This window comes from Sciurus carolinensis, chromosome 15 (assembly GCF_902686445.1).
Source record: "Sciurus carolinensis chromosome 15, mSciCar1.2, whole genome shotgun sequence".
In the NCBI taxonomy this organism is placed as follows: Eukaryota; Metazoa; Chordata; class Mammalia; order Rodentia; family Sciuridae; genus Sciurus; species Sciurus carolinensis.
This window is the reverse complement of record NC_062227.1, coordinates 33,727,074-33,741,521: the sequence shown is the minus strand read 5'-3', so window position 1 is coordinate 33,741,521 and position 14,448 is coordinate 33,727,074. Positions and strand designations below refer to the sequence as shown.

The following is a 14,448-nucleotide window of genomic DNA, read 5'->3' as shown; positions in this document are numbered from 1 at the left end:
CCAGATCAGGACACCTGTAGGAGTGATAAGAGAGCTATTAATAATTGTGCTACCACAAAACCATACATCAGAACTGTTTTAGTCTATCAGGATCCATAGTTCTTAGTGATACCTCAGTCCCTGGTGGCATTGTTCAATACCTGAATCAAAATATACTTGAAGCATGATCAGATTACCTCTCAATTTTTTAATTACAAGAACCAATGTATCCTGATTTTTTAAGCCATTTTGAGTTATATGCTCTGTTATTTATAATAGAAAATACCCAAACTAGTAAATTCTTTCAACTTCTTTTCAATTTCTTCTCTGTTTTGAAGTGTTTAGAATTTCTGGACATGAATGAAAACAATAATCTTTCATGATGTGTTTATAAATAACACTAAGCTGGCATTGCTGCACCTGATCAGAAATTAGGTTCTGGGATTGTAAATCCCAGAGTGGTGGGATTGTAAATTAGTACAACCACTATGCAAATCAGTATGGAAGTTCCTCAAAAGACTAGGTGTGAAACCATCATATGACCCAGCTATACCACTTCTCAGTATTTATCCTAAAGAATTAAAGTCATCATACTGTAGTGATATATGCATATCCAGGTTTATAGCACCACAATTCACAATAGCTAAACTATGAAACCAACCTAGGTATCCATTGACAGATTAATGGATATAGAAAATGTGGTATGTATATGCAATTGAGTTTTATTTAGCCATAAATAAGAATGAAATTATGTAATTTGCAGGAAAATGGATTAGACTTGTTGAGATCGTTATGTTAAGTAAAATGAACCAAACTCAGAAGGTTGAGGGTCACATGTTTTCTCTCATACATGGAAGCTAGAGAGGAAAAAGGAAAAGAAAGGTATGTATGTGTGTGTGTTGGGAGGAATATCTCATGAAAATTGAAGGGAGAACTCTAAAGGAAAGGAAGCAGGGAGAGGGAAGAGGGGAAGGGAAATAGGAATTACTGGGGAATGATATTGGCCAAATTGTTTTGTTATATTGTGTCATGTATGAATACGTAAAAACAAATCCTACCCATTATATACAACTGTAATACACCAATAAAAATATGGAAAGAATAAAAAATGGGGGAAAAGGAAACCAAGTTCAGATTGTTTATTTAAACTTGAACCTTTGAAAGAAAATTAAATAAGTATTACAAACATATCTTACAACAACCAAGTTCTTTGATAACAGTACAAAACAGAAAGGAGATTAAACTTAATATAATATGAACAATTTTAAATAGGAACTGAATTGGCAGATTCATTACTTTTTTTTCTTTCTTTTTTGTGGTGCTGGGGATTTGAACCCAGGGCCTGTACTTGCAAGGCAAGCACTCTACCAACTGAGCTATATCCCCAGCCCAGATACATTACTTTTCAGACAGCACTGCACAAAACTTGAACAACAATGAATCAAGAAAGAAATATCAAAGAACTCTACCAAGACAAGAGTTTTCGGGCAATGCAACTTAAGCTTCTCCACTGCTATAGTTTTTATTGTCTTAAAAACACACCTGTAATCCCAGTTTCTTTTGAGGCTGAGGCAGGAGGATCTCAAGTTTGAGTCCAGTCTCAGCAACTTAGCAAGACCCTGTCTCAAAATAAAAATAACAAAAAGGCCAGAGATGTAGCACAGTAGTAGAGCACCCCTAAGTTCAATCCCCGGTACCACAAAAATAAATAAATAATAAAATAAACTCTCTAAAGTCAAGATCATTTGATGCCATGGGGTATGATAGTGACTGTGTCTTTTGGAGTAATGTTTCCAGGCCTTTTTGTATTGTATATGTTCCATGCTGTATGGGTAAATTTTAATACCCTTTATGCCTTCATTTACGCATTTTCCCTTGATACATTCATTCATTATGCATTGGCTAAACTATGCTTAACTTAGCTAAGGCACCAAGCTAAGGAGCAGGACTTTTTACCCTCGGACAGCTGCCATGTGGCTGGGGAAAAGGGAACATGATACCCAGAATTTATCGTAGAATTTCTCAACTACTGTGACCCTGAAAGAGTTAGAGGTGTCCTTTTCACTTTCATGGTTCTTTTCTACTTTTTGTTTGTTTTACTCTCGTTCAAACTTTATACGGTTCTGCCTGAAAAGTAATCAATATGCCAATTTGATTTCTAATTACAATTTTTCATATTAAGTTGATTTAATCTCTCTTCTGTTATATATTGTTATCAAAGTAATCAAATAGTTCTCATAAATGATTATAGAGCAACAGCAATTCATCCTGGGGCTCTGAAGAAATGCTAAAATTTCCTGTGTGGGCCATGATGTGGAAAAGACTTAAGGTGCTAATTGTTGTAACAGGTATTAAGGAAGAAGAGAGAAGAGTAGATTCTGCCTGCAGAGCTGGACAAGAGCTGGACCTTGAAAATATGTAGGTTTCCCACAGGCAGAAAGTAAAGGGATGTAGAAAGCTACAGTTTTGTAAAATACAAATATACTGTGATCCTGCAATTCCCTTGTTAAGAATCTATTCTACCAAAATTAAGCCAGCAGTGGGTAAAAACTTGGATACAAAGATATTGATATAGTGTTGTTTGTTGTACCAAAAGAGTAGAAACAACATAATTATATCAACAGCAGAATAGCTGAATAAATTATTGTATACAAATACTGTGGAACATCTGTGACTTTTAAAAAGAAGTAATTCAATCTCTAAGTGTTGACCTGCAGTTATAAAAAAGTAAGTTACACAGCAAGGTATATAGTTAGATTCGTTTTTGTAAGGCAACAACTTATAAATAAGTATATGTTGAACAAAAAGAAAGTGTAGGGACTGGGATTATGGCTCAGCGGTAGAGTGTTTGCCTAGCATGTGTGAGGCACTGGGTTCAATTCTCAGCACCACATACAAATAAATAAAGGTTCATGGACAACTAATAAAGCATTTTGAAAAAAAAGGACTGGGGATGTAGCTCAATGGTAAAGCACCTCTGGGCTCACTCCCCAGTAGAAAAGAAAATTGAATTTAAAAAAATCTGATTCTAGGGCTAGGGATATGACTCAGTTGGTAGAGTGCTTGTCTTGCATGCACAAGGCCCTGGGTTCAATACCTAGCATCACAAAAAAAAAAAAAAAAAAGGTGTAGGATACACCAACCTGTTCATATTGGTTACCTGGGTAGTGGTATAAAGAATAGTATTGGTTGGGAAGGTTTAGTGAGGACTGGAGGAATATAGAGAAGTGATTGATTTTCCTTTTCTTCATTTTCATTTTATAGATCTTGTTACAATATGTATATTTTTTGAGATGGTATCTTGCTATATTGCTCAGGCTGACCTTGAACTTCAGATCCTCCTGCCTTAGTCTCCTACATAACTGGGATTATAGGTAAGCTCCACTGTACCCTGCTTAACAGTCTTGTTAAACATTGTCATTAAAGGTTGGTATTTTGGAGACCGGAGATATAAGCCTGTGGGTCAAACTTTTGGGTGGAAAGTAGTACAGCCTTGTGGAGGGGCCTGTTAAGTGGAGTATTAACTGCTCATATGATTTCTGTGCAAAAGAAAATTTAGTGCCTTCAGAGCTTTCTCTCATCTCTCCCTGCTCTGTACGTCTCCCTTTGAAAACTTTGAGTAGCCCAATTTGGATCAAGAAAGTTACATCCTCCTGTATAAAGTGGCCAGGTGGTATGAATAAGGAGTCTAGAGGGTGAGGGCAGGAAGGGTACATAAGGCCTACCTCCATCTCTGTACTGATTCTCTCCTATGACCAACCAGAAGACCCAAGAAGAGACCAGAGGAAAAAAACCAAAAGAGAGGCAATCTGGAATGGGGGTGTAGCTCAGTGGTAGAGCACTTGCCTTGCACGTGTGAGCTGGGTTCGATCCTCAGCACCACATAAAAATAAATAAATAAAGGTATTGTGTGTGTCTACAACCAGAGAGAGAGAGAGAAAGAGAGAGAGAGAGAGAGAGAGAGAGGGGAGAGAGGGGGAGGGAGAGAGAGAGAGAGAGAGAGAGAGAGAGAGAGAGGGAGAGAGGGGGAGGGAGAGAGAGAGAGAGAGAGAGAGAGAGAGAGGAGAGAGAGAGAGAGAGAGAGAGAGGGAGAGAGAGAGAGAGAAAGGCGCACTCCTGCCATGGGACTTCAAGGGGATAAGCCAAGTTCAGTCCTCCATCAATGTTGGAGAGAGCAGAGAGGAATGGGACATGCCTCAGAAAAACATAAAGGTTACCCAAGACAAGACTTTGCATGTCCTTTCCCAATACCTGCTTCATGTTGTGAGCCATAATGTAAATTTGTTCTCTGGCTTAAGAGTGAAGGTTTCCCAGTGCATGGAACGTTTCTAAAAACCTCTTTCTACATTAGAGAAACATTTGCATTGCATGCTACCTACCAAGTTCACCATTATATTTCCTGGCATGTTTACTATTTGCCAGAAACTGATTACATCAACATTTGTCCTAGAATTAGGAACTGTGATTGAAACTTTACATTGGGAAATATTTCATGTTTTAGAGAAATTTCAACACAATGGAATGACTTATTAGATATGGAAAATGAAAACTCCCCAAGATAATGTGTACTGGAAAAAGGCAGTGAAAAAGAAGGCCTTGCACTGACAGCCTTCATCTCCTGAGACAAAGATTTTCCCAATGCCGACTGCAGACAGGGAGAAAGTGTTTTATTACCCCTAAAGTGACAGTCTCTAAAAGGCAGTAATCCCATTCAAAAACAGATCCTCTGCAGATGCTTGTTAACAGGTATTAAGGAAGAAGAGAGAAGAGTAAATTCTGGGGCGGAGCTTGTCTGCAGAGGCTTGATCCAGAAGGTTAAATTCCTAAGCCCTCAAACTGACACTTTTGCTGATTAATGGAACAGATCCCAAAATCCTGAGTGATCAAGAAAAACTGATATGCTCACTAGATCACCCCTCACAGTAACCTATATAAACCCAATCTCTTTCTTTGTTCAGTGGCTCATTTTCCACCAGGAAAGTGGGTTCACTGATGCCATTTCATCCCTGCATCCCCTGTTCCTTTGTGAAACTTTGTTCCTGAATAAACACCTGAGATGATTTGTGAGGTTTGTGTCTGTGCAGGTCTTTTTGTGCTAACACTTCTCATAAAGGAAAACAAAACTGGTTATTCTAGTGCCGCCTTATTATTATTATTGTTTTGGTTTTGGTGGGGTTCTTTTTCTTTCTTTCTTTTTTTTTTTTGGAACTGTGGGTTGAACCCAGGGCTTTGGGAATGGGAGGCAGACACTTTGCCCCTGAGCTACATCCCAGTCCAGCCTTCCTTCTTTTAACATTTCTTGTTAGCCTTTTTTGTATCATTTGCCAAGATAAACGGACTCAATGCCAAAAAATAAAAATTTGGGAAAATTCAGTAAAGCATAAATAGTATTTTAGACCTATCTTTCATTTATAGCCATAAGCATTTTCTTAAAACGGTAATAGGGTGTTGGGAATTATAAACTGCCTTGTTTCACTCACTCCCACTCCCCAGGACTATCATCTGACCTTTCTGTATTAGCAAGGGCAGCCCAGGAGGACATTGGTTCCGCTCTCTTTTATCCACAGTCGACACCCCGCCCACCGCGAGGCCGCCGGACTTTACCAGGTGCGGTCCCTTTAAGGAGGCAAGCGCTAAGGGGCTGTCCTCACGCTGATTGGCGGAGCACAGAGCCACGTGGCTGTGCGGGGTGGAGTCTCCTCAGCACTGACGGGGGCTCCGGCGGGCGGCGGGGCGCCGCCTCTCCCCGGGAAGGGGAGCAAGTTGACAGATGAGCGCGAGGGGGTCCCTAATCGGCCTCACCTTTTGTACCTGCTACCTGGCTTCTTACCTAATGAACAAGGTGAGGGGGCGGCGCGGGAGGCGTGATCGCACGTGGGCTTTGAGCCGGATCCTCATCCGTGTAACGAAGGCGGGCTCCAGGTTTTCATCTCTTTTTCCTTGACGAGGATGGAGAGTAAACCAAGTCTGTGTGGGATCCTCTTCTGGAAGTAGGATTTTTTGGGCCGTGGTGTTCTGTTCTGGTCCTGTAAAACACCCTGTGTGTCTTGGGAAACTGGTTTTTTTTTTTTTTTTTTGGACTGCCCATTTCCTGGGAACTTAATTTTGGGCTGCGAAGACTATTTTTAAGCGGAAAAGAAGCAATTAACTTCAGTTCTCTCGGGGAAGGAAAAGTTGGAAAAGTCAGATGCATTCTGCTTCCCGCCCCAAATACGTCCTTTCCGCAGAATCACAGAATTCCATAAGCCTTTAAATAGAAGAGATTAGTTCATCTCCCCCTCGCCCCTCTGATCCCCGAAACCTACTTTTTATGTCTCCAACCCAAATCCCTGCCAGTATTGAAGGGGTTTCCGTAGGATTTTTTTTAAAATAAAACGTACGTTGAAAATAATGTCCCTAAATCTGTTTGACAAGACAGAAGCACTGTTAGCGTGTTCTGGTTTTTGTTTTGATAGGAGGAGGAAACTGGGATTGGATTTGGTACCTTGCAGGGAAATGCTGGACCTATGGGCACTGCCAGGGCATCACCTGCTGGCCTGGACTCTGGGCTGGCCCGAGCCAAAGTGCCCATGGGGGCGAGGACCACCGTGTCTACTGTGGCATCTCTACTGCTCTCTCCCTAGGTACCCCTCACTTCTCCCAACTGTTTTGCTTTCTGGAAAAGAACCATCAACAAACAACATTTCCTTATACCTTCTCCTTTAAAGAAGGTGGCTGCCTTCAGTATATTCAGAGGATAACCCCAGCCCCTTTCCCTCTCCAATTGATTTTTAGTTGTGGTGCCATGCCTTTAAAGATCCATAGTGGAACCTTTAAAGATCCATAGTGGAACTTGTAGCGGGTGGACATCTCGATTTCTCTTACTTGGTTTTTGGAACCCTAATCTCTGTAAACCTAAGTTTTTGTTGTTGTTTTAGTAGTCCTTGGCATTGAACCCATGGCCTTGGGCATGCTAGGCAAGTGCTCTACCAACTGAGCTATACCCCCAACCCCTAACCTAAGGTTTTTAACTTTGAGATGGATAGAGTCCTCTGGAGAGGATTGTTTTGAGAATTATTGAAAATGTTGTTTGTGCCAGGCCCAGTGGCTCATGCCTGTAATCCCAGTGGCTTGAGAGGTCAAGGCAGGAGGATAACAAGTTCAAAGCCAGCCTTAGCAACTTAGCAAGGCCTAAGCAACTTAGTGAGACCCTGTCTCAAAATATAAAGGGTTGGGAGTGTGGCTAAATGGTTAGACCCATCTGGGTTCAATCCCTGGTACCAAAAGAAAGAAAAGAAAATGGTGTTTGTAAGGTGGTTGGTGCTCCATAAGTCAAGTGGCAGTTACTCCCAAGGAAAAGAAAGGGAGGAAGGAAAAACAATCTTTTGTTTATGGTGTGACACAGTTATTATTAGCTTTTGACAGAATTGTTTGATGCTCATGGGGCAAATAGCTAAAGATTTTTTTCTTTCTTTCTTTTTTTTTTTTTTTTTTTTTTTTTTTTTTTTTTTTTTTTTAGTAATACCTACTCAGGAATATGTGAATTTGCTGCCCCCCTGGTGGTACTTGCCTGTAATCCTAGAAACTCAGGAGGCTGAGGCAGGTGGATTGCAAGTTCAAGGCCAACCTCAGCGACTTAGCCAAGCTCTTAACAACTTAGTGAGACTGTCTCAAAATAAAAAATTAGAAAGGGCTGGCCATGTGGCTCAGTGGTAAAAGTGCCCCTAGGTTCAATCCCTGGTACAAAAAAAAAAAAAAAGAAAAGAAAGAAAGAAATATGTGACCTTTTCATTTGAACTATTCTAATTTGTTTAGCTAACATGACAGATATATTGATAATATTTTACTTTAAAACAAACCTTCCTTGTATTTTCCATAATCACCAGAAGCAGCAGAGTAATCTTTCTTGCATAAAAGCCCACAGCTATGGCATCGATTAGGATAAGGGGGATTATTTACCTTAGTATCCATACTCCAAACTCAGTGGGCAAATAGTATAGTTTTTAGTTCATAGAAATTAATACCCTTGAATGTAAATTTGCATTTGAGGTATTATTTTTTACTTAGTACCATACCATTTTGTAATATAATGAAGACTGATACCTTTCATGTGCATAAAATGTTAGGTAAAATTAAAACAAAGTCTCATGTCTCCATGAATAGATAATCCAAGTAATAGAAATCATAGATTCCAAAGAACTCTCAGAATTTATTTTTTATTTTTTTTATTTGGTACTGGGGAATGAATTCAGGGGTACTTAACCACTGAGCCACATCCCCAAACCTTTTTTAGATTTTATTTAGAGACAGGGTCTCACTGAGTTACTTAGGGCCTTGCTAAGTTGCTGAGACTAGCTTTGAACTTGAGAGGGCCAGGGTTGAGGTTGTTCAGACTAGAACCCTGGTGAGGAACTTTGTGTTTCTTAGAAGTTTGAACCTTTTATTGCCACTGTGTCATCTTCTCAGCCAGATTGGACACCCTTCCTGCTACCCAGACTGAGTGGGTTCACTTGAACTAAGTGCTGTGTCCTTATTTATCCAGTTTCACTTGCAATTTCTGTTATCCACAGTCAGAAAACATCACTTGGAAAATCTCAGAAATAAATGACTTATATGTTCTAACATTTATTGCAGTATAATATTGTTATAATTATTCTATGTCATTATTAGTTATTGTTGTTTGTAACTTTGGGTGGCCCAGCTTGTGACATATTCCTCTGTCCTATGGGAGGTCCCAGCAGTATCCTGGACTCTGGAAGCCACCTGTTCTTCCTCTCACAGCTATTGAGCCTTCACCCTGAAGGCAAAGTCCACTTCTGCTCTTTCAAAGCTTCCAACTTGCTCCTTCCCAGAACATCGTTGATAGGAGCTGCGCTTCTACCTAATGGCATTTTGCTCTGAGTGACATGAGGAATCACTGAAAGCAGAGACCTTTTAAGGACTTTTACATTAGTCATAGATTTGTTTTAGGAAGGCGAGGTGAGGGCTTTAGCATTTTAAAATTTATTTTGCAGTGCTGGGGATCAAACTCAGGACCTCGTATGTGCCAGGCAAGTGCTCCACCACTGAGGTATACCCCAGCCCTGGGCTTCAGTATTTTAGATCTCCCCTAGTATCTAAGCCAAAGCTAAGCACACAATACTGAAGAAACATTTGGTATCATAAAGGTCAAGGATGTTACAGGACATGACCAGGTACTCACTTAATGCTTTCCCTTTCTCCATTTTAGGAAAAAATAATCAGGTCAAAGTAACGGGAACACATCAAATTATATGAGTAAATAGATTTTAGTGAAGAATTAGAAATGAGGAATAGAACACAGACAGCCATAATTGTAGCAGTTAGGAGCTCAAAAGGGGAATTTGGTGGAGGCTAATCCCTGGGGAAAATGCATATGTGAACTTGCCCAGTGCCACACTCCATGTTTTTGATCATGTGAAGAATTAGTAGAGTCTTTAAGTGGTTTTAGACTTTAAGAAAATTCTTAAAGCGTTCATAATAGAACAGAGAATAGAAAAAGATATCCAGAAGAACAAAACAATTCTTCCATTCATAAACTGTTGATTAAAAGACATAATAGAAAAACAAATAAAACTGAGTGGTTTTTAAAAAATCCATTCTCTTTAATATGACTAGGAAGGCCATTTGTTTGCCCAGTGTAGGATTTTGAGGGGGAATAAATGCCTTTTTGAAACTTGAATGTATTTATATTTCTTCAGTAGAAATTTCTTTGGTTATTTGTTGTATAAATTCGCTTATCATTTGAAACGTTCTTTAAGCCGGTTTTTGTTTTTTTCAGTATGTCCTGTCTGTCCTGAAATTTACTTATCCTACATTATTTCAAGGGTGAGTACCTATTTTGCATTTATATAAGTTGTAAGAAAAGTTCAACCAAAATCATTAAATGTTCTTTGAAATACTTTTAATGACTACATAGGTTCATTATCAGATAGACACATAGTAATTTACTTATCCACTTTATTAGTGGGCATTTAAATTGTGTCCCATTTGGGGTGCCTATAAACAACTTTTTAAGATTTTTAAAATTCAAATCTGCCGAATTTCCAGCTGTTTCCTGGGGTTTGATTCCTATATAAAAAATTTGATAGAAGAACATGAATTTCTTTAGTATTCTTCTTGAATATTGATTAATCCTTTCCAAAAATTTTTCACTAGTTTATCTTGCAACCCAGCCTGTGTATGTAAGTTTCTATAATATTGTATTCAAACCATACCTGTTATTTTTTACTCTGCTGGTTTTATGAATAAACAATGACATTTTATAATTTCTTAATTATTCATAAAGTAGAACAGTTTTATTTTACTTACTATCTACTCTTTTTTCAGTGAATTGTCTATTTGTGTCTTTTACTCACTTATTTTCACTGAAGTTTTAGTATTTTTCTTGTTAATTTAATGCATTCATCGTATTTTAAGGATGCCATCACGTGTCCCTCATGTTTTTTGGATTTTTTTTTCAATTTGTTCTGTCCTTTAAATTTATTTATAAATTATTTAGATTATTTAAAAGTTTTTTTTGTGGACAAATATATTAATTATTTCTTTTGTGATTGCTTCCATTGCTTTTATGTTTATTCTTTCTCATCACAACATCACATAGATATTCATCCATGTTTTGTTAAAGCTTTATTCAATTTTTAGTCATTGTCAGTTTTTTTTTTTTTTTTTTTTTTTTTTTTTTCATTGTCAGTTTTTTAACGTGTGGTACAATGTGAGGAAATCCTCCCGTAGTATTTTATACTATCCCCATTTATTGTGTGATCCTTCTTTTTACCTTTGGGTTGTTAACATCATTTAGAAAGTTGTTCTTCTAGGATCTCTTTTCAGGTACTTCTCAATTTTTTATGGAAAGGGCTAGTGCCAAATTAATTATTATACCACTTAACTATGCAGTAGAGCAAGTCGTCCTTATTCTACCTTTTTATTTTTTTTTTTAATGTTCTTTGTAATATCACCAGTATGTTGTTTCAGGTGAACTTTTGGACGACTTTGTCAAATTCTTCCCTAATATTTTAAGATCAAAAGTTTTAAAATACCTTTGTGCATGTTTCAGTCAAGAAAGTTGAGATACTGAGATACTGTTCTCTCTCTGAGTGATGGAAAGGATTTCCTGGCCATGATTGTCCTTTCTTGTCTCTCCAGGGAAGGGGACTTAGGGAACTCAAGGACAATGTTTTCACCTGAATTGCCTTTCCCCTTCTTGTCTGTGTTTAGTTCAGACTGAGTGCACCTCCCTGACAGAATGTCAGCTCTGCAAAGACAGGAGTTGTTTTATCCCTTTGTCCCTGGAGTATCCCTAGTGCCTGGGGCTTGTCTGATGCACAGGAGGTGCATCCTAGGGCAACTATGCCATAAATATTTCTTGGTGAACACTCTGTGCCAGGCACTGTTCTAAACACTTGAGGTATGTTCCCTGCCTTTTTAAAAACTTGCTCATGTCTCCTTTCTGTTCCTTAAATTTACCTGCTGTGAATGGTACCTTCTGTCTGGTTGTCCACCTCAGAAACCTGGGAGTTCATTTTCATTCCTTTGTTTTCTCTATGCTTAATATCTAGAAAACCACCAGAACCTCTTAAATGTCTTTAGAATGAAACTACCTTCTTCATCCACATTGCCCCTTCCTGGGCCACTGTCATTTCTCAAATTGCTATACCATCTCCTAACTTGGTTCCTCACCCCTAGTCTTGCTTCTCTCAAAAACATACTGTCCTTGTAAAGAGAGGGAACTTTCCCAAATATAAATATGGCAGTGACCCTCCCATGTTTAAATTGCTTCCTTGGGAAACTAGTTTGAAGTCCCAGCTCCTTGTGGCAGCTGACATGACCCTTCAGGAGTAGCCCCTTCTCTCCAGTGTTTTCCCCTCCTCAAATATTCAAATGCTATGTCCAGACCATTTGAACTTCTCCCAGAAGCTTTGGAGGATCCATTGTCTTTCTTCCCTTTGGGCTTTTGTCCCTGTGGGTCTTCTGCTTTGAGTGTGTGTGTCAGGTTCTCGCTTAAACTTGCTTCTTCTAGGAAGTTTTACCGAGGTCACTAGGTGGGTACTAGACTAGATAAGTTGCCCTTGCTAGGATGGCTTGTGATACCTGGTTCTCTTCCTATTAGGATGTCACCACAGTTTATTGTAATTATTGGTTAATTACCTTACTTCATGCTAGCCCAACCTCAGACTGACATTCCAGAACTGACATTTTGAGTTGGAAAATTCTTTGCTGTGGGGCTGCCCTGCACTGTAGGATGTTTAGCAACATCACTGGCTTCTTACTAGATGCTGCTAGCATACCTACTCTCTCCCACCCCAGCTGTGACCCCTAACAATGTCTCCAAACACTGCCAGATGAACTCTGGGGGAGGAAATCTCCTGGTTGAGACCAAACTCCTTCAGGACATGACACATATTTTGCTTGACTGGGCCAGTGAAGCATCACAAGGAAGATGTATAGACTGGTTGTTGTCACTGAGCAGGTGTTCAGTACACAAGAAAATGGCAAGAGCATCATGGGCAAGTGGACAGCCCTGCAGACTCCTAGAAATAGGAAATGGCCTGGTACATCCTGAGGCTGCAGGCCATTTAGTATGGCTGGAATGTGGCCACCCAGGGTCTTCAGACAGAGCTGATCCTGCAGGGAGTGGACACAAGTCCAGAGGGTTTTGTGTCACACATGAGTGACTTTGTCCTTCTGTAATCCCAGTGACTCGGGAGGCTGAGGCAGGAGGATTGTGAGTTCAAAGCCAGCCTCAGCAACTTAGCCACCCTAAGCAACTCTGTAAGACCCTATCTTTAAATAAAATATGAAAAATGGCTGGGGATGTGATTCAGTGGTTAAGTGCCCTTGGGATCAATCCCCAGTATTTAAAAAAAAAAAAAAAAAAAAAAAAAAGGTGACTTTGTCCTGTAGCCAGGGCCTTTTAGCTGTAGTGGAATCATATCTTGAGGTGAGGTGTCTCAGGGCATTTAGAACTAAAGACAAAGTTTAAAAATGTACAGATGAGCCACCTAAAATAAAAAAGTGACTTGAGTAAGACAAAATGGTTTTGCCTATAGAATTTCTCTCACTTGCCATTTTGATGTTCTCTCTACAGTAAGAGAGAGAAGGGTGCTTTTAACCTGTGCTGTCCCATAGCTCTGCTGCTGAGGGCAGTGTGTCTCATGTGAGCTTCATGACCCCAAGCATGCTGTGGCAGCAAAACTGGGCTGAATCAATCATTTTTAAAACGACCAAGAAGCATAATTAAATTGCAGTTTAGAATAAACGCTTTGACTGCAAGGTAGAGCATGCATGGTAGAAAAGGCTCTGGGGGACAGCCCTGAGAGGAAGGGAACCCATCAGGGAACTATAGCTAGGGGCTGTGTGTGAGATGGTGAGAGCCTGAATTGAAACAGAGGCAGGGAGCCGGGGTGAGGCAACTCATGCGAATGCTGTCATGGGGACAAATAAAATCAATAGGATTTTGCCAGGTAGATGAGGGAGCTGAGGGCTGGGATGACATCCTGGTTGACTGTTTAGGGACAGTAAGGATGATTGGGGTGGGGAGGGAAAGTCCAAGGTAATGATTAGACATATAATTAGGAGCTTATGGGATTTTTAGGGTGGCAGTATCTGGGTGAGAACAGGGATTTGGGAGTCATCAGTACCAAGGGCGGTGGCAATGGGTGAGATTGTTCAGGAAAAGTTTAGAATAAGAAGACAAGAGCTTGCATGTCAATACTTATTACAACTGCACCCCCGGGCACAGTAGAAATAGTGAAAGGTCTGAGAAATGGGAGGATAGCTAGGAGAGTGGGAGGAGTTGAATGTGTCTCCTTGTGTCCGTCAGCAGATCTGCCAGGGTTGGATTGTTGAGGCCATAGCACTGTATTGATTCACATCTGCACTTATCCTTTGCAGGTGGCAGACATTCATTGGTGGACTTCTGCTCCATGTGTCGTGGAAGCTGGGCTGGGTGGAGATCAACAGCAGTTCAAGGTAGAATGTCCCTCGCTGTGCTTGATTCATGATTCATACCCAGCTTACTTTAAGTATGTTTTAATGTCTGATGATGTTGCACCAGGAAGCACAAATGTGTGTTTGAGTCGTTCGGTCTCTTAGTTCCTTTCTAACCTAACTCAGTGACTTTATAATCAGATAAAACTCAAATAGTGTTTTCCTGGTTACTAATGCCACTAATATTAAAATTAATAGAGACATGCAAGTTCTAATGCTCTATTAATTTGGTTTTGTTTTAGATTATAGGCTCTCTTCAAATGAGTTATTATATCAACTATTTTTGGTAAATTTTTATTGTGCACTTATTTCCTACTTTACAGAAAAGTTAGTATAGTACAAATAACTCCCATATACATTAGTCATATTCCCTAGTTGAATTATTTTGCTATGCTTTAATATTTTCTTTTGATATATATTTGCACATATATATATATACACAAATATATATATATATATTTTTTTTTAACTATTTGAGAGTAA

The 14,448-nt window shown here is 39.4% G+C and overlaps 1 protein-coding gene across 3 annotated transcripts in view; it reads left to right on the top strand.

Annotated features, from left to right (window-relative positions):
• Positions 1-5,683: 5,683 nt before the first annotated feature.
• Positions 5,684-14,448, top strand: part of Tmem241 (transmembrane protein 241) — a 121,607-nt gene continuing 112,842 nt past the window's right edge. For all 3 annotated transcript variants that reach the window (XM_047526892.1, XM_047526891.1, XM_047526893.1), the window contains exons 1-3: positions 5,684-5,821; positions 9,758-9,804; positions 13,870-13,947. In XM_047526892.1, coding sequence (XP_047382848.1) covers positions 5,750-5,821; positions 9,758-9,804; positions 13,870-13,947 — 197 coding nt within the window. In that variant the 5' untranslated portion in view covers positions 5,684-5,749. The remainder of the gene's footprint in view (positions 5,822-9,757; positions 9,805-13,869; positions 13,948-14,448) is intronic.